Here is an 18,131-nt window from a genome sequence, read left to right as displayed (position 1 = left end):
AAGAAGCTTGATTCACTTTAGGCTGAACTTTTTTGGCAAGAAAATCTCCTAAGTGATGTGTGTCCTTCATATTGTATCATATCAGTAGCACAAGTCTCCAGTTGTTGAGTGATGCTAAGCTTGATTATTGGATTACAATTGTGATAACCTGATCTCTCCATGATTACCCGCTTGTGACTAATAGGTAATATCTGAGTTTGATTCTTGGGTACTATGTGACTATCCATTTCTTTATCAGCCCTTTGATGGTATTAATACTCATTGATGATCCTTATCTAAGTTATTTAATTAGGAGTCGCAACATTGTTTTTGTAATTCTGCCGTTCTTTCTGCATTTATTGGCTAAAGCTCTTCTGTAAAGGGGAGCTTTCCCTTAATAACTGGGACTTTTTGGTTACCCTAAATGTTAGAAAAGCAGGAGACATGTTTGCTTTTTTGCTTTAATTACTAATAGTCACTTCCAGGAGTGGCAGATGAGTTTTTGCATGTATTTTATCTTTTTAATTTATTTTTTTGAGACAGAGTCTCTGTCACCCAGACTGGAGTGCAGTGGTGCAATTTCAGCTCCCTGCAACCTCCACCTCCCAGGCTCAAGCAATTCTCCCACCTCAGCCACCCAAGTAGCTGGGACTACAGGCATGTGCCGCCACCACGCCCAGCTAATTTTTGTATTTTTAGTAGAAACAGGGTCTCCCCATGTTGTTCAGGCTGGTCTCGAACTCCTGAGCTCAAGCAGTCCACCCACCTCAGCCTCCCATAGTGTTAGGATTACTGGTGTGAGCCACCACTCCTGCCCTGCATGTATTTTAAAATAGATTAGCCGATTTATTGTGGGTTTTTTGTATATATACTAATGAATGAAATTTGCCTTTGATTTTCTTGTACTGTCCATGTTCATTGGTCGTCATGAACAACCATGGTTTTAAAATAAATTGGTCAGTTTTCCCTTTTGCTATTTTGTAGAATAATTTATAAAAGATGCCTGTTTATTAAAAACTTGATAGAGTTCAATTGTAAAACCGCCTTGGATTATGACTTTTTTCTACCGAGAGTAGAAAGTAGGGACTATTTATCATTTCAAGAGAGCAAGAGAGAGCGAGAGTGAGAGAGAGAGAGAGAGTGTGTGTGTTTTGTGTGTGTGTGTGTGTGTGTGTGTGTGTGTGTGTGTGTGTTTGGCGGAGGAGGGGGGACTTACAGACAGGATCTCAGTCTGTGGCCCAGGCTGGAGTGCAGTGGTATGATCTCAGCTTACTGTAGCCTGAAACATCTGGGCTCAAGCAATCCTCCTGCCTCAGCCTCCTGAATAGCTGGGACTACAGCCGTGCACCACCATGCCCAGCTAATTTTATTTTTTGTAGAGACAGAGTCCCATTATGCTGCCCAGGCTTATCTCGAATTTCTAGAATCAAGCAATCCTTTTGCCTCAGTCCCCCAAAGTGCTTACAGGCATGACACACCACACCCAGGCTAAAATTTTATTTTCACTTATTAATTTATCTTTTTAGTGTAATGCTCTGAATTACATTGAAAAGGAGAATAAAGGAAATGAAACACTTAAGAGAGATTAGTGGAGGATATTTAAACTTTATTATAGGAAAGGGAGAAATTAATATTTCAGGGAGTTAAGGTTTAAAGCAACATCTCTCAGAAAGACAAAAAGAGTAAGGTCTGAAAAATAGGTAGTTATTTAAATTTTAATATTCCAGGCTAAGAACACTTGTGTCCAGGAGGGGGCATTATTGTAACGTGGGCTGTGGTTGAGTACTAAGCATCACTGATGAGCATAGAAGAGACCTCACAACTTGGGGTTACATGCATCCCAAAAGCTCACTCCTTCCATTTCACTGTCTTCCACCAACACTCCCACTCCCTACATTCACTTTCCTTAGCTGTCTACCTTTTCCAGGTCTTTCTTCCTGATAAAAACCCCTTCTTGCCGGTCGCTTTCTTCTACTTGAAAAATAATTCAGCTGTGTGCCATCCTTTGCCCTTGAGACTTCTGTGTAGTTCTGAGTGGTTGACCCAGACTTAATGCTAATTCTAAATCTAGGTGCATTCCCAGGTCCTTTGTGATCCAAAAATATACTAATTGTTTCTTCATAGGCCAGAAGCCAGCAGTGTTAATTTTATATCCTTGGAAGAACAGGGTCTAAGCTGGCAGGAAAGGCTTTCTTGATTAGCTTTTTGTCCTGGAGAATTAAAGAGTTACAGGCTTTTTCACATTACTGAGATGGTCAGTGACTGCCATGGTTTAGATTTTTTTTTGTTTTCTGAGACGGTTGTCAAAGAAAAGAATAGGTATCTGCTCTAAACTTCTAAGAAGCTGAAATTCATTAACATACTTATATTTATATTAATTCCTTTATTTTATATCAATTAAAGCCTGTTTTAGGCTGTTTTATATACAGAACTGTGTAGTAAAAGTAATCTGAATCACCGTCTTTACAAAGCAGATCATATCTCAGATACTTGGCAAAAACTATTAATGGTTTGTGTTATTTTCAAAGCTGATTAGACTTATAAACCATCCTTAAAAATGAATTATAGAAGTGAGTCTTTTCTTAGATTTGAGAACCTGTGAGTTGACTAGTGTTTCTGTTTTGTTTTTTCCTCCCGAACGCATGCATTCATTTGTTCCCAGAGGTTTATTGAAGGCTGAGAGTATAGTGGCATTTGCCTTACTGCATAATTATAGTATTTTTTTATTTTCCTAAACTAATTGGGTTAAAATATAGCAGTTACGAAATAACACTATCATTCCCCTTTTTAAAAATTAATATCCCTCTTTTTGTAATGATAGTAATTTTTTTCTAAGATTATCCCTTCTGTGGTATACATTATTTGTTACTGCAAGATGTAGTTGTGGCTCAGATAATAGGTAAGAGCCCTTTATAGAGTATTTTCCATCATTTGTCTTGAAACTATCTTTTGATGGAAAAAAAATAGTTCTGGGGCGGAGATATTTATATAATTACAAATTTGAAGTCACTGTGATTTATTTTACCTTTGTTTGACTAAGAAACTGATAATATGGTAGCATCACCCTTTTGATTTACTTTTACTTTTTATTTCTGAAACTTATTTCAGAACTGGTTAGGTTAATGTATCTATTTATGTCTGTGTAATTAGTATTTAGCCTGTTTGTTTAAAGAATTTCGATTAACATTTTTCAAAAAATGTAGTCTTAACCAAGTAAAATACTGTTGAATTTGTTCAGTGGAGTCATTGATACTTGAAATCATCAGAAAGGGGGAAAAACATGTTAAACTGAAAAAGAATTCTCTAGTTCATCACAAATAGATGGATAGGAATTTTACTAATTTTTCTCCAATCTCTCTGATATATACACTTGGAAAAAATAGTTTTTCTGAGCATGAAATTAAGTATGTAATTTAAAGCATACAAAATTTCTTCTTTAAAAAATCTTTAATTTGAAAACATTGTGGTGCCTCATTATAATTTAATAAACATTTATTTGTGTTTATAGCAGAGTAGACAAACAACTGTTAAGTATTACTCTATTCCTGTATCAGTTGAGACTTAGACTATGGGAAGCCTCACAGTGAAAGATGGACAAAAAGATGAGGAAACGTAATCTAAGATAAATTAAGGGACATTAATATTCTACTTCAGATAAAAGTCATTTTTAGCTACTTTGAATTATACATACAGCACCTAGCACAGTGCCACCTATGTGTAAACTATAGAAAGCTATCTGGTCTTAGAGTTGTTTCTGACAGATTAATCACAATATTAGACACATTGATTATGGTTTTTATAGTCCTTTGAAATGTAAGCCACTGTATCTTAGGAAAGAAACATTCTAGTTATGATTTTTTTCTTCTAATTTTATTGGTATCAATTAGAATTTGCCATTGAAAAAATAAGGATGATCAGTTTTCTACCCATGTTTAAGATGCAAGTCATCATACTATATTTGTACATTTTGTTAAATTACCAAACCCACTGTTTTTACTGAAGCATGTATAAACATTTAAACATAATTTTAAGGTTCCATGAATGTGACTGTCCTAAAAAACACAGACTTTTAATTAAATACTTATTGCTTTAGTTCCTATATACGTAGGAACTTGCCTTCTTTTCAATAGACTATTAAAAGAAGGCCTTTCAGCTCAACATAAGCTGTGTTAGTCACGTAATATCATACACTGAAAAATTATTTTGAAAAGATACTTGGGATTGGGGACATTTATGGTAAAATTTAACCAGAAGATGGCAGTGATGATCTTCCTATTCTCCCTGCAACGGTAATCAAAAAGTTTTAAAAATGTCATAGCATGAAATATGCACGTTCAGCTGTTGTTATATAATGTTAAAAGTTGAGGATCTAAGGGAAAGCACTTGCTATTTGTTTTATATACTATGAAAAATGTGTATTTTTCTATAAGAAGGGATTAAGAATATTTTGGGTGTCTGTATCTTTGTCTGTACACTTCAGTTTTTTCTGAATACTGGGGTAAGGAAGTTCCCATAAGTCTTGCCTTGTTTATTTGCATGTGTCACTTTATGTTATGCATCATGTCTAGAAGGCATGCTGTTTTATGGCCTGTTTGCATTTTTCACCCAAATTGCTGGAAACTAATGAACATTTTAAAGGAGCCATTCCTTTAGCTGCAATCATTTCTCTAAATTGGTATTTTGGGGTGGGGGGAGGTGAAATAATTTTAAACAGTTTTTTGAAAGAAAAAATCGTTAGACAAAAGTTAATATTTTAAAATAAATCCCAAGAAACCAGAGATTAAGTAACTTAATGAAGCGTATTTCAAAGTTGAATTTTTATAGCAAATGTAAATAATATTTATAATCTGGTAATATTAAAAGTGAAAAGTTAGAAAGGGGAGAAGGAATGCTCTCCTTTGAAAATTAGTGGCCACATTTGGTGACGGCTGAGATGAAGATGCATCCTTCCATAATCTTGCCTTTTTTAAAAAAATTATAAAGCTCAAATGCATTTTGCCAGAAAAATTGCATGAATCTTCAGCATGCGTTTTTAACTTTTTGTCTTTTCCCCTTTCTTTCTGCTGTTCATTTTCATTCATATATTTTTGATTTTTGGTTTGCCATTGTTTTTTTCTTTTTTGTTAATTACTTCATGTTAAATTATTTTTGAAACGTCATAAGCTGAGCAACCTCTCCGTGTAGTAACAGCGGATACCTGTCTATTTCACTATTTAGTCCCTCCTCCTATGTCTCCATCTTCCAAATCTGTGAGTACTCCAAGTGAAGCTGGAAGCCAGGACTCTGGAGATGGCGCCGTGGGATCTAGGTACGGTCATTTTGCTTTTAATATTTTGATGGTAGAATGCATTCAGTGCCCAGTACTGTTGATACTTTAAAGGGACTGTAAATAGTTGTGCTAGTCCTAATATTTTAAAGTCTAAAATGGCATAGAAATTCTCTGTTGGACATTGGGAGGGAAAAAAAAGTGTTTTTTAAAAAATAATATTTTAACTGTCATATTTAATTAGTACTAAATAGTGAACCGGTTTTATGCTAATTATTTTATATTAAAAAGAGATTAATGCATTTAGATTTTTATGTTTGAACAAACTTTTTGTTATTATATGAGTTTTGGTTGTAAATAGTGTAAAACCTCTCTCTTGTGCTTGATTCCCCATTTAGTAATTGAAAATGTAAATAATTGAGTTAAACAGCTCAATTCTGTTCTATTAAGTCATTAGTTGTGCTAATTAAGATAGAGAATAATAATGCATAAAATATCAAGAGTAAAGAATAACTGCTAAGGACAACATTGAGCATGTTTACTTGTCAAGTATTTCTGAACTTGCAACTTCTGTGTAAAGTTACATTTCGTGTTTATTTTAGGATCCTACATACATTGAAGTTGAGACTTGCTTTTCAAAACCTTTTCAAAAGCAAGCTGAGACTTGCTTTTCAAAAGTTCAGTAAGATTTCAGCTTTCTTTCAAAGATGATATTGGGAAAAGTATTACTACTTATTCCTTTTGTCACACACACGTACACACACACAAAATAATTAAGTATTTAATAGTATCATACTTTTTGACTTCTGAAATGAAATTAAACATAGGTAGTCAAAATCCACAGCTGATTAAGAATGCTTATTTTGAGCCAGGAAGTTGCATGTCCTCCCCAAGAAAATCTCTTAACACACCTTTTAATAAGACGTAAACTGTTAGAAGTTTTATCCTTTTTGTGTTTGAATCCCTGTAATTGAAGTTACAAACCAGTAATAAATATCTAAAAGACTGGGCAAGAAAAAAGAAGCAAGGTGGCTGGATGATCTGTAAACTCAATACTTTAATCAGCTCTTGAATAATCAGGTTATCATTAACAATTGAAAGCTTGCCAGCTTGCATTTGAGATATGCTTTCCAAAAGTGTTCTGTGTATAGAACCAAAATTGCAAATCTAAGTAATAACTGTCTTTGTAGGTAAATTACATAACTCTTTCATTTAAGAAAAATCAAAATTTTCTTTTTAGAAATAATGTTATTACTTTTCAGAAATAATGTTATTTATATTTATAAAAAATATAAAATAGTATGTATTATAGAATAAAGACAATTTATCTAGCCTAAATTCATTTTTATAGTCAAATTTTTTTTCATATTTTGTACTTCTGTATTTTTATACAAATATGTCATTATTCCTTCATTTTTTATTTATTCATTTTTTTGGGAACAGGGTCTCACTCTGTCACCCAGGTTGAAGTGCAGTGGCACAATCGTCTCACCGCAACCTCTGCCTCCTGGGCCCAAGCGATCCTCCCACATCAGCCTCCCAAGTAGCTGGGACCACAGGCTTGTGCCACCATGCCTGGCTAATTTTTGTATTTTTTGTAGAGACAGGGTTTTGCCATGTTGCCCAGGCTGTACTCAAATTCCCAGACTGAAGTGATCCACCCACCCCTGCCTCCCAAAGTCCTGGAATTATAGCTGTGAGCCACTGTGCCCAGCCACTATTCCTTTAGATACTTGATAATCAACTGGCATTTTTAAGTGAAGGGTTTTTTTCCCTTCTGCAACATTACCATAGTAAAATATTTCCCAGGATAAAAAATTACTATATTTATTAAATGTCTTTGATATTGTACATTATTTTTATGTAGATACTATACTGTGTACATTATAACTCATTGTTCCTGATTTTGAATAGTAGAAAGATTATTTTAATTCAGTGTCAGCAATTTTGCTTTCAAATGTACTTTGTGACACCTACTTAAGTTTTTAAAATTAATGTGGGTTAAAACATGTCCCCATGAGCTTTATGGACAGCCCAGAGGATATTAGAGACCTTTTCGTATATTGTAAATTAATACAGGGAGTAATACTGATAAGAAAAATATTCATGCATAGAACAAATATTCATTAAGTTATTAACTTTATTAAATACTGTGGGTTACCACAGAGGATAAAACATTCTTGGTCCTTGCTTTCATGGAATTTACATTGTAGTGATTGAATCATTAATTTAAAAATACTGTTGACTTTATTGAAAAGCCCTAAGGGTAGTGTGGTAACCTATATTTAATGTGAAGTATGGTTTTTTAAAGTGATAAATTGGACACACAAAAACAAGCAGTTAATGTTTTTTAAAGTATTTGTTCTTGTTAGGTAATGAATACAAAATTAGTTTCTCGTGAGTTTAGCAGAGAGAAAAATCCTCTTTTTGAGTGAGGTGATCTTACATCTTTTTTTATTTTCTTTGAGATGGAGTTTCCTTCTTGTTCCCAGACTGGAGTGCAGTTGCACGATCTTGGCTCACTGCAACCACCACCTCCTGGGTTCAAGCAGTTCTCCTGCCTCAGCCTCCTCAGTAGCTGGGATTACAGGCATGCACCACCATGCCCGGCTGATTTTGTATTTTTAGTAGATGGGGCTTCGCCATGTTGGCCAAGCTGATCTTGAACTTCTGACCTCAGGTGATCCACCCGCCTCAGCCTCCCAAAGTGCTGGGGTTACCGGCGTGAGCCGCTGTGCCGAGCCACATCTTTTTTAACCTTAATATGTACATTGTCTCCTTTAAGAGTAGAAACTCAATTGAAAACATTAATTTTCAAGAGGGCTGAGTATATTCATTTTAATGTATATGTACACATACAGAGTAATAAAAAATGAATTCTACCTAAATCATATCCAGCTTTCATAGAGATAATTAATATTGTGATGATGATATTGACAGTGAAATAATGCATTTTTAAATATATGATATTTAAAAAGAGTTCCCGGGTCTGAGAATGAGACTTAATGAACTCATGTTGAGCAAAAACGATGCTAATGTAAGAATAAAGACAATAAGAAGAAATAGAGGAAAATACATGAAGATATGTGAGATGTATGCATGCACCTGTACATGAAAACTTCAGTTGGCCAACACCGTCTAAGATTAGCATACTCAGGGAGTAGGAATAGATACAACGTAAAATATGCTATCTAAACATGTTTGAATCACTCTAAGCGCCAAGAATTTCTGTTGGGACTGATGGTAATTTATGAATAAATTTAAAAGGCCATGAGAAATGATCTCTCTCTAACTTTGCAGATTAGGGAGCTGCATTTCATTTGTTATCTTGAAAATTAGGAACAATTATTCAGTAGGGTAATGCAGTCCTCTTGTCCTTTTTTCCTTTCTTTTCTTTTCTTTTCCTTTTTTTTTTTTTTTTTTTGACTTGGAATCTTGCTCTGTTGTCTGGGCTGGAGTGCAATGGTGTGATCTCAGCTTACTTCAATCTCTGTCTCCTGGGTTCAAGTGATTCTCCTGCCTCAGTCTCCCCAGTAGCTGGGATTACAGGTGTGTGCCACCCAGCTACTTTTTGATTTTTAGTAGAGACAGGATTTCACCGTGTTGGCCAGGCTGGTTTCAAACTCCTGACCTCAAGTGATATGCCCACCTCCGCCTCCCACAGTGCCAGGATTACCAGTGTGAGTCACTGTGCCTGGCCCTTTTTTCCATTTTTGATCAGTTTGTTTCTCAGGCTTTGTACTTGGAATTGTACTGTATATGTCTGAAGATGCCCTTAATAAATATAATCATGTACGTCCAGTGGATTTTCAGTACTGGCTGTATTTTGAGGTACAGTCCTACTTGATTTCAGACTAAAATGACATCCTCAACAAGGAACTTTATGTCGTTGATAACAGATCTCTTACATAATGTAAACGCTATTGACAGAACATTCCTTAGAGACTGTCTCATAGAACTTCTTTTGATTTAACAAAGTCTCATAGAACTTCTTTTGAATTAACACAGCCTAAGCTTGTTGCTGTTCATTGCTTAGTACAAAGTAGATCTTCGCTGTGGCAGCTTCTTACATTGTATACACATAACCTTGTTTAAATTCTAAGATCTTTCTTTATGTTTTTTAAATGGAGGGTTTCTCTAGATTAATTCATTATTATTTCTCTTGATAAATTATATAGGCAAGTAAGAGAAACCATTTGTTGTATTAAAACATTGTAGCAACTAACACTAGTTGTACGTTATAACATCTTACATAAGTGAAAAATATATTTGACAAAAATGGTAGTACTAAATGTACTGTGCTTAACTGTTTTTTAATGGGAGCTATGAGCATTAGACAGTACTGTGCATAATTATCTCATATATTGCTAACCTACATAAATGCCAGTATGATAAAGTACCTTTTGTTCTACTAGTAACTCTGTTAGGCTTAAGTGGAACAGATCCTCTATAAGTTACTTAGCCAATAGACGATGCTAAAACTTATCACTGAATATTTATGGATTGATACTTGAACATAATATATTTTTCCAGGGAAAAATGTATTTTTTCCTAGAGACAGAAATCTTTAGTTGTTTTCTTAAGCAGATGATATGTAAGCCCAAGGCAGTGCTTAACCCATAAATTACAGAAGGGTCACATTTTGGAAACTTTAGCTATTTTGTATCCCAGTGGGATAGTCTTTGGTTTTATTACCAAAAGGCTTATGTGTTGACTCATTTCCTTTACCAGTATGACAATTTCCTGCACACATTTAATGCTTTGGGGAAGATTAGAATACCTTAACTAAGATGTTTAAATTGTTTTTTTTTTTTTCATCAGAAATCTTAAATTTTCAACCGTTTTATAGCCTAGTTTGTTATCCATAAATAATTACTTGGGTTGTCTGCTTTAGTTGTTCTGAAGCAGATCTGTTCCGAATACAATATTAGTTTCCCGTAATCTGTAAATAATGTCTTTTAACTATTCTGGGTTGTATGCTTGCATCTTTAACCATAGTAAGCTTATTGCATGCACTGGATGAGTGAGTGACCTGGTGGATTTTTTATTTTGTTTTTTGATATTTTTTAAAAAATACTAACCAGAACATGTAGTTTTTAATTGTGAACAGTACTTTAGCTATTCATAGAATGTATTTGCTTGACTAACTTATGGCCTTTTTTGCTAATGCTTCATGGTTGTCCTACAACCATTTAGGACGCTGCATTGGGATACAGATCCATCAGTTCTTCAGCTTCACTCAGATTCCGATTTGGGGTATTGAATAGATTTTCTACCTTCCCTGTTTTATAATGAATTTGATTCTTTGTGAAACTGTCCTAATTTTATTTTGCTTAAGTTTGTAATATTGTATCATGGAGTAAGGACAAGAGTTATATTTTACTGTGACACCTCATTTATCCAGTATCTTTAATGAAAGAATATTCTCTCCATGTGTTGTTCTGGTTACCTTAAGTCCATTGAAGTGTCCAAACTTTTAAAATTATATCTGTATTTTTAATATAAGTTTTCTAAGAGGTATTTAAAAACTTCTCAGACTTTTTCTAATACATAGCCTATATGTAATTGAACCTTTTCAGGGTTACTAGGTATGAATATTAATTTATTTTTCTATATTAAAATTCACTGACGATTTCTTAGATTTTGAGAGTAATGGAGATGCTGGTCCTTACACCATTCATTCGTTACTATTCATTCATGAATCTAGAATAAATAAATGAGTGAATGGATGAATAGATTACTCTTCATAGAATGTATAGATGAATATCTATTCTTAATATAATTGTCATTAAGCCTCTATGTTAAATAGATTCTTCTCTTTCATTTTTGTTTTCTTTTTTGCTTTTATTTTTCTGGCATATTTTCATAGGGAAACATTAGAAAACTAATGCTTTATAGTTTCTGTATTTATGTCTTTGATTTTTAGAGTTTTAAAACTTGTTCTTTTAGAAGTTAACACTGTGAGCTATATGTATGGTTTTTTAATTTTGTTGACATAGAGATAAGATTATTCATCCATTCATTCACTCATTTTATTCTAGATCCTAATGCAAATTATAAATGTTTGCTGTGCCATCTTGCCTGACTCAGATAGCCCTTTTCCCCTGATAATTTATACCTTCTAAAATGTATGACTATGCCTTTTGGAATTGTGTCTAAAGTAAGAGTAAATAAGCCTTGATTTTAGGCATATAAGAAAAATATATGAGTTTCCTGTATATGTATTGGAAGACCTCTTTATTGGCCACATTGAGGCTTCCCCCTCCTGCCTCCCATTGTTTTCTTATTTTCAGTAAAAATGTCTTTTGGATAAGTGAGGTATTACTTCCCTACCCACCTCCTCCTATAAAATCTTGGAATATTTTGTTTAATATTGTGGTTTTTTTGTCTGTTAGCCTCTGTATGCATTCAAGTTGGTAACTTGTTTCTAATATTGTTGGCTTGATGATTTTTTTCCAGATATGTGAGTGATTTACTTTTTTAATATAATTTGCATCTTAAAAATCAGAATATAAAATTTCTTATTCCAAATTTTATTCTTAGACTTCTAGATTACTTCAGATTACTTAATTTGTCCACTGAATTCTTTGACTATGTTTTCCCCCCCTTTTTTTTTTAAACTAGAAAAGACATTAAAAAATTGTTATGGCCCACATTTTCGAACATTAATTTTTTAAATGTACTAATTTTATTATTACTTTATAATACTTTATTGTATTATGCTTTATTATATTGCATAGGACTTGGATTTAGTTACTAAACAGAACTGAAAAGAATATTTATATAAGAAAAAAGTTCTCTTACCAATGATAGCCTGCTTCATATTCTGGAAGTTGCAGCAGTGTCTTTATTGCATATGTTTTTAAGGCAGCTTCATAACTGAGAACTTTTTTGGGAGTTTGGAAGTGTACTTTATTTGGTTTAGAATTTAAACATCTAACATAATAACCAATAAAAGATCTCCCGGATAACTAATAAAAGATATTTTTCTTTTCATTCATTTTCCTCAGCCACAACGCTATTCCATTATCAAAAAAGAATGTATTCCTGTATTTAACTAATACAGAAGTGACTTTAGTAGATTTGTGGTATTCAAAAGATCTGTCATTTTAGTCTAGGTGTAGAATATCTGGACTTTAGTTTGTCCATATATGAATCAAGGACAGTATTGATCATGCAGAGATTAGAGATTTAAAAGTTTTAAATATTTCATTTTAAAGTCCAAATTGATAATGTAATTCTCAATTTCTGCCAAATATAAGTAGAAAAAAGGCTTTTAATAGGAACCCGTTTTTCAGTCGTAAAGCTGAATTCTCTTTTTTGGCGAGATCAACTGTATGTGGTCTGAGTGATATCCATGTCTGATTCTTCAAAAAAAGTCCAGAAAGAACGACATCCCAGCTGAAACCAGTTTCTTGTAACGACCTTATTCAGCGGTCCACTCTGAAGTTTCTATCCTCTTACTTCATTATTGCCCACACATTTGTTCTAAATAATGAAATTGCTTGGCTTTTTAAAATGAAAAATAATAATACTGAATGATTCAGAAATATCTTTTGCTTTTGCTACCTTCTAATTCTTTTGCTAAAATAAAGCCTGTTCATCGTTAATCTAAAATTTCTTGAATAAAATGGATTTAATTTACAATGTTGGGTGCAAATGACTGTTTAATTCTTAATTTTTGAAAATAAAATGGTTTGATGTATTTAAAATGTATTGTTTGTATTCACTTAATTTAGAAGAGGACCTATTAAACTTGGAATGGCTAAAATCACTCAAGTCGACTTTCCTCCTCGAGAAATTGTCACATATACAAAGGAAACTCAGACTCCAGTTATGGCTCAACCCAAAGAAGGTGAATATCTGTCCTAATATAATTGTTATTGAGCACCTATGTTAAATATGTATTCTTTTTTTCTTCCTTTGGTTTTTATTTTATGTCTTTTTTCTTTTGTATTTTGGCATACTTTTTAGGGAAACATGAGAAAATAATGCTTTACATTTTCTGCACTTATGTCTTTGTTTTTTAGAGTTTTAAAACTTGTTCTTTTAGAAGTTAACATTGTAAGCTGTATGTGTGGTTTCTTAATTTTGTTAACATAAATTTAAGTCTTTGAATCTTTATATTGTCATTAAAGTATACTGCTTTTAGAAGCCAAAAAGCTTAAGAATGTTCTCTTTCTGTCATTGAGCATAATTCTTCCCCAGAAGAGAGTGGGTCCCACAGTAAACAAAGTCATGTAAATTATTTCTGAATAGCATAGTGTATCCTGATGTTATTCATACTAATAAGTGAATCTAGACTTAATTCTTAAACTTTCTCTTTTATGATATGGGGCTCTATTATGTTGATTAGTTAGTAGCCTGTAATTTGTGTAAAATATGGGGAAGTATGCACAGACATAATGAATGTGGAGACCCTTTGGTAAAACTAGAAAGCATTACAAATAGCTAATGATTCAAGCGTAAGGTACTGTGATGTTGTTTTCCCAGTGAGGCTAATGAATTTATGTCATACAAAAAAAAAAAAAAAGATTTATGTGAGATCTCTAATACTTTACAGTACCTTACCTGAAGTTTTTGGGGCCATATATATATTAGAATTCCAAATATTTCAGATTATAGAAAAGTAATAAAATTGTATCATGTGAAAACCTATTAGTATCTTGGGCATTAATATTTTGGCAGCAAAGCATATGAATATACTAAGTGAAATAAGTAATGACTATAAATAGCCTTATCTCTGGTCATGTCAGTGTTTACCACCAAATGAGTTGTGGATTTTAGAGCTGCTAACAGCCTTGGAATAGAAATTTTATCAAATGTTTAATTTATTTTCAACTTTTTAATTAAATTATCATGTTTCTCCATTAAGGAAAAACAAAAGTTAGATTTATTACAGAAAGCCAAGAAAATACAGGTAAGCAAAAATGAGGAGAAATCCTTGAAACCCTGTCTACTACCAAAGGAAATCTTTAAATATTCATATTTGTATATACCTAGAAAAAATTAGGATTGTGGCTGGGTGCAGTGGCTCACGCCTGTAATCCCAACACTTTGGGAAGCCGAGGCAGATGTATTGATTGAGGTCAGGCGTTCAAGACCAGCCTGACCAATGTGGTGAAATCTTGTCTCTACTATAAAATTCCAAAAATTGGCCAGGCCTGGTGGTTGGTGCCTGTAATCCCAGCTACTTGGGAGGCTGAGGCAGGAGAATCGCTTGAACCCAAAATGCGGAGGTTGCAGTGAGCTGAGATCACACTGCAGCATTCCAGCCTGGGCAACACAGCGAGACTCCATCTCAAAAAAATAATGAAATTAGGGTTGGTAAAACTAGAAAGCATTACAAATAGCTAATGATTCAAGCATATAATTACAGTTTCAAAATTTTGAGGAAATTGATATAACATTTTTGTCCAAGTACTTTATTTTTTTTCAGAGGGATTCTTGCTCTGACACCCTGGCTGAAGTGCAGTGGCACCATCTCAGCTCACTGCAACCTCTACCTCCCAGGTTCAAGTGATTCTTCTGCCTCAGCCTCATGAGTAGCAGGGAGAACAGGCATGCGCCACCGCTCTCGGCTAATTTTTGTTATTTTTGGTAGAGATGGGGGTCTCTCGCCATGTTGGCCAGCCTGGTCTCAAACTCCTAGCCTTAAGTGATTTGCCCACCTTGGCCTCCCAAAGTGCTGGGATTACAGGCATGAGCCACCTAACTCAGCCAAGACTTTCATTTTTTTTAAATAGTTTTTTCTAATTACTATAGCAGCATATCATAGAGAATTTAGAAGTACAGAAAGGGTATAGAGAGGAAATGTTTTTGATTCTTCTGTGTATGACCCATTGTTAATATTTTGGTTCCAATGAATGTGTCTCCAAACTTCTTATTTAAATTGGTGACTAAAAATTATAACACCAAGAAGTGACTACCACGTATCAGGCATAGTGTGAGACACTTTGCATTATCTGTAATGCTATCACCAAAATCCTGAAAGTTAGGTATTGGTTTTGTTTACACACAAAGAAGCTGAAACTGAAAGATATAGTTTATCAAGTGTCATGTAGCTAATAGCTGTGATTGTAAACCAAATCCGACTGATTCTAAGGTGTGCTTTCTCTCACCACTGAAGCAGCAACTCATTTTTATGATAGTAACCTATAGTAAGTAGTTTGGTTTATATTTAGCACTGATTCTGTTTGAATTTGAGTATAGTTTATTGAGTATTTGCTGTATGTAAAGGCACTAGATTATCCTTTCTTTGGATTTGTTGTCCTTTTAGTTACAAGTTGAGGTATATAGTTGAAGGAGAAAGAAAAAACGTGTATCCTGATACCGTGAAGCTACCCTTTGGAAATATTTATAAAAATGAGATATTTGGGCAGTATCCTTTGGGAAAAAAAGGAGATAGTTTCTTTTCTATATCATTACAGTTATTTTCATGTCTGTAGCTCTTACATTGTTTCTTTTCCCAAGTTATGTAGGTTTTAGAAAGAGGGAAAGAGAAAAAACTTGAAATTAAGATTTTATAATGGAAACATTGTGTGCTTAACTCTTCTTTGCTTACCCATCACTTTAATACCTTGGCTCTCAAACTTTGCCTGGTTGGTTCCCATTTAAGAATTATGTAATGAATTCCACAACTCACCATGAAACAAAATTGGTGAAATCACAATTGGAGTGTAACAAACAGCAAATTAAATTTAGGTAGGCAGTATAATCCATGCAGAAGTAATGTGACTTACCAAATTGAAGCTAAAAATTGGTCATAGACTTAACTCTTACCTTTTTTTTTTTGTATTTTTTTAAAAATAAAAATGGCCAAGCTTATTCCTTTTAAAAAGCAGTTTTTATTCTGCCTTGTTTTTCCTTGTTCTAGCCATCTTCTTGCTTTCAAGTTTACTCTGTAAGTTGGTAGTACTGTTTCTGAACTGCGGTGCTTTGCTGTCTTAAAGCACCTACTGTGAATAAAATTGACTAGTACCACATGACTTCAGTCAATTTTCTTCTCTGCAGGTGAAAAGCTTCTCTTGGCAGGAACGTGGTACCCACAGAAATACTCCTGGAAAAGTTACTTTCTTTGCCTTTTAAAAGTTTTAACTCTTTTGAAAATGGCATTATTTTTTCTTATCTACTTATTCTGTATGGATTTTTTTTAAACTATTTTTTTGAAAGCTCATTAAAGGAAAAAGAAACCCTGAAGTTTATCCAATTTAATCAGCTTGTTTACATCTGAGGAAACTGAGGTTCAAGAAGGTTAATTGGTGGGCCTAAGTCCACAGTGTGAGAGAGTATCGGGCGTACATCCAGAAGCTGGCACTTGATTTCTAGTGAAGTGCCATTTCTCTTATTGCATTCCACTTTCTTATCTGTGAAGGAGTTTGTAATTACTGTTGGTATTGGCTTAGTAGCCAAATATTTTTCCTCAATACCTGTTGATTAGCTCTATAGCTTGGCCAACATGTTGAAACCCCATCTCTACTGAAAATACAAAAATTAGCCAGGTGTGGTGGCACACACTTGTAATCCCAGCTACTCAGGAGGCTAAGGCAGGAGAATTTCTTGAACCCAGGAGACAGAGGCAGCATTGAGCCAAGATCATGCCATTGCACTCAAGCCTGGGCAACAGAGTGAGACTCTGTCTCCAATAAATAAATTAATTAATTAATTAAAATTGATTTTTAAAAGATTCTAGAATGAATAACACATTTAATAAATTAGTTTTAGCCTTCAGAGGACCTATGAGAATGTAAACATAATTGAAAATTGAAGCATTTCTTCTTAATCTTGATTGAAAGACTTTAATCAGCATATCTGAAACCCTGGCCTCAGAAAAATGTAATGTTTGATGAGATGACAGATAACAAGGTCTACATAAGGGTGCTAATACTGCCAAATAAAACCCAAATTTTATATAAAAGGACTGTGGCTGGGCAAAGTGATTTGTGCCTATAGTCCCAGGGACTCAGGAGGCTGAGGCAGGAGGATCACTAGAGCCTAGGAGTTTGAGGTCAGCCTGGGCACATAGCAAGACTCCATCTCTTTAAAAAAAAAAAAAAGACTACAGAGAGACAAATTTTGTGTTAAAGGCAGTGGTATAATTAAACTATCAGTCCTTTCTTATTTCCCCCCCAAATTAGCAGTACATCTATATTGAAATAATTTCTGATTAAAAAGTCAGCTGTGTATTTTTCCTTGAAGAGCCAAAGAAAACCAGATGACCTTGCATCTTACTCTAGATGGTGTAAAAAAAGGAATGGATTCCACTGGTATATTCATGACGCTTTGTCTCAGTGAAGATTATTTTAAAGATATATTTTATTTTAAAGAGTAAGGTATAAGAAGATGAAATTATGCACAAATGGATTTAAATAGAGTGATTCAAAATGAAACTGATCCAGAAAAGAAGGAATTTTTTGAAAATATTAGAAGAGAGCCAGGTGCAGTGGCTCACGCTTGTCATCCCAGCACTTTGGGAGGCTGAGGTGGGTGGATCGCGAGGGCAGGAGTTCAAGACCAGCCTGATCAATATGGCGAAACCCCATCTCTGCTGTATAAAAAAATATATACAAAAATTAGCCCGGCGTGGTGGTGTGTGCCTGTAGTCCCAGCTACTTGGCAGGCTGAAGCCACAGAATTGCTTTAACCCAGGAGGTGGAGGTTGCAGTGAGCCAGGATTGCACCACTGCACTCCAGCCTGGGTGACAGAGCGAGACTCCGTCTCAAAAAGATAAAATATTAAAGGGAAATTATTCCTGTGTAATCTGTATTTTTAAACTAATGATTAAAGCATTTTCATCTAATATTTTCATAGATGTTTGTGAAGTTATTCATAAGTTGAAATTTTTTTTAAGTCGAATCATATTTTTATATGCCACAAGTGTCCTGA

The 18,131-nt window shown here is 34.1% G+C and overlaps 1 protein-coding gene across 22 annotated transcripts in view; it reads left to right on the top strand.

The window, feature by feature from the left end:
* The window catches only part of DYNC1I2 (dynein cytoplasmic 1 intermediate chain 2), a 55,665-nt gene that overhangs the window by 10,420 nt on the left and 27,114 nt on the right, over positions 1-18,131 (top strand). For 2 of the 22 annotated variants that reach the window (XM_032292965.1, XM_032292964.1), the window contains exons 4-8: positions 4,460-4,477; positions 5,197-5,287; positions 10,442-10,501; positions 12,985-13,100; positions 14,121-14,165. In XM_032292965.1, coding sequence (XP_032148856.1) covers positions 4,460-4,477; positions 5,197-5,287; positions 10,442-10,501; positions 12,985-13,100; positions 14,121-14,165 — 330 coding nt within the window. Of the gene's footprint in view, positions 1-4,459; positions 4,478-5,142; positions 5,288-10,441; positions 10,502-12,984; positions 13,101-14,120; positions 14,166-18,131 lie in introns of all 22 variants that reach the window. The other 20 variants (XM_032292974.1, XM_032292973.1, XM_032292970.1 and 17 more) reach the window with 11 other exon arrangements.

Source organism: Sapajus apella, unplaced genomic scaffold (assembly GCF_009761245.1).
Source record: "Sapajus apella isolate SASKATOON/1434 unplaced genomic scaffold, GSC_monkey_1.0 scaffold28, whole genome shotgun sequence".
In the NCBI taxonomy this organism is placed as follows: Eukaryota; Metazoa; Chordata; class Mammalia; order Primates; family Cebidae; genus Sapajus; species Sapajus apella.
The sequence above is the reverse complement of the archived record's forward strand: the minus strand, read 5'-3'. Positions and strand labels throughout refer to the sequence as shown.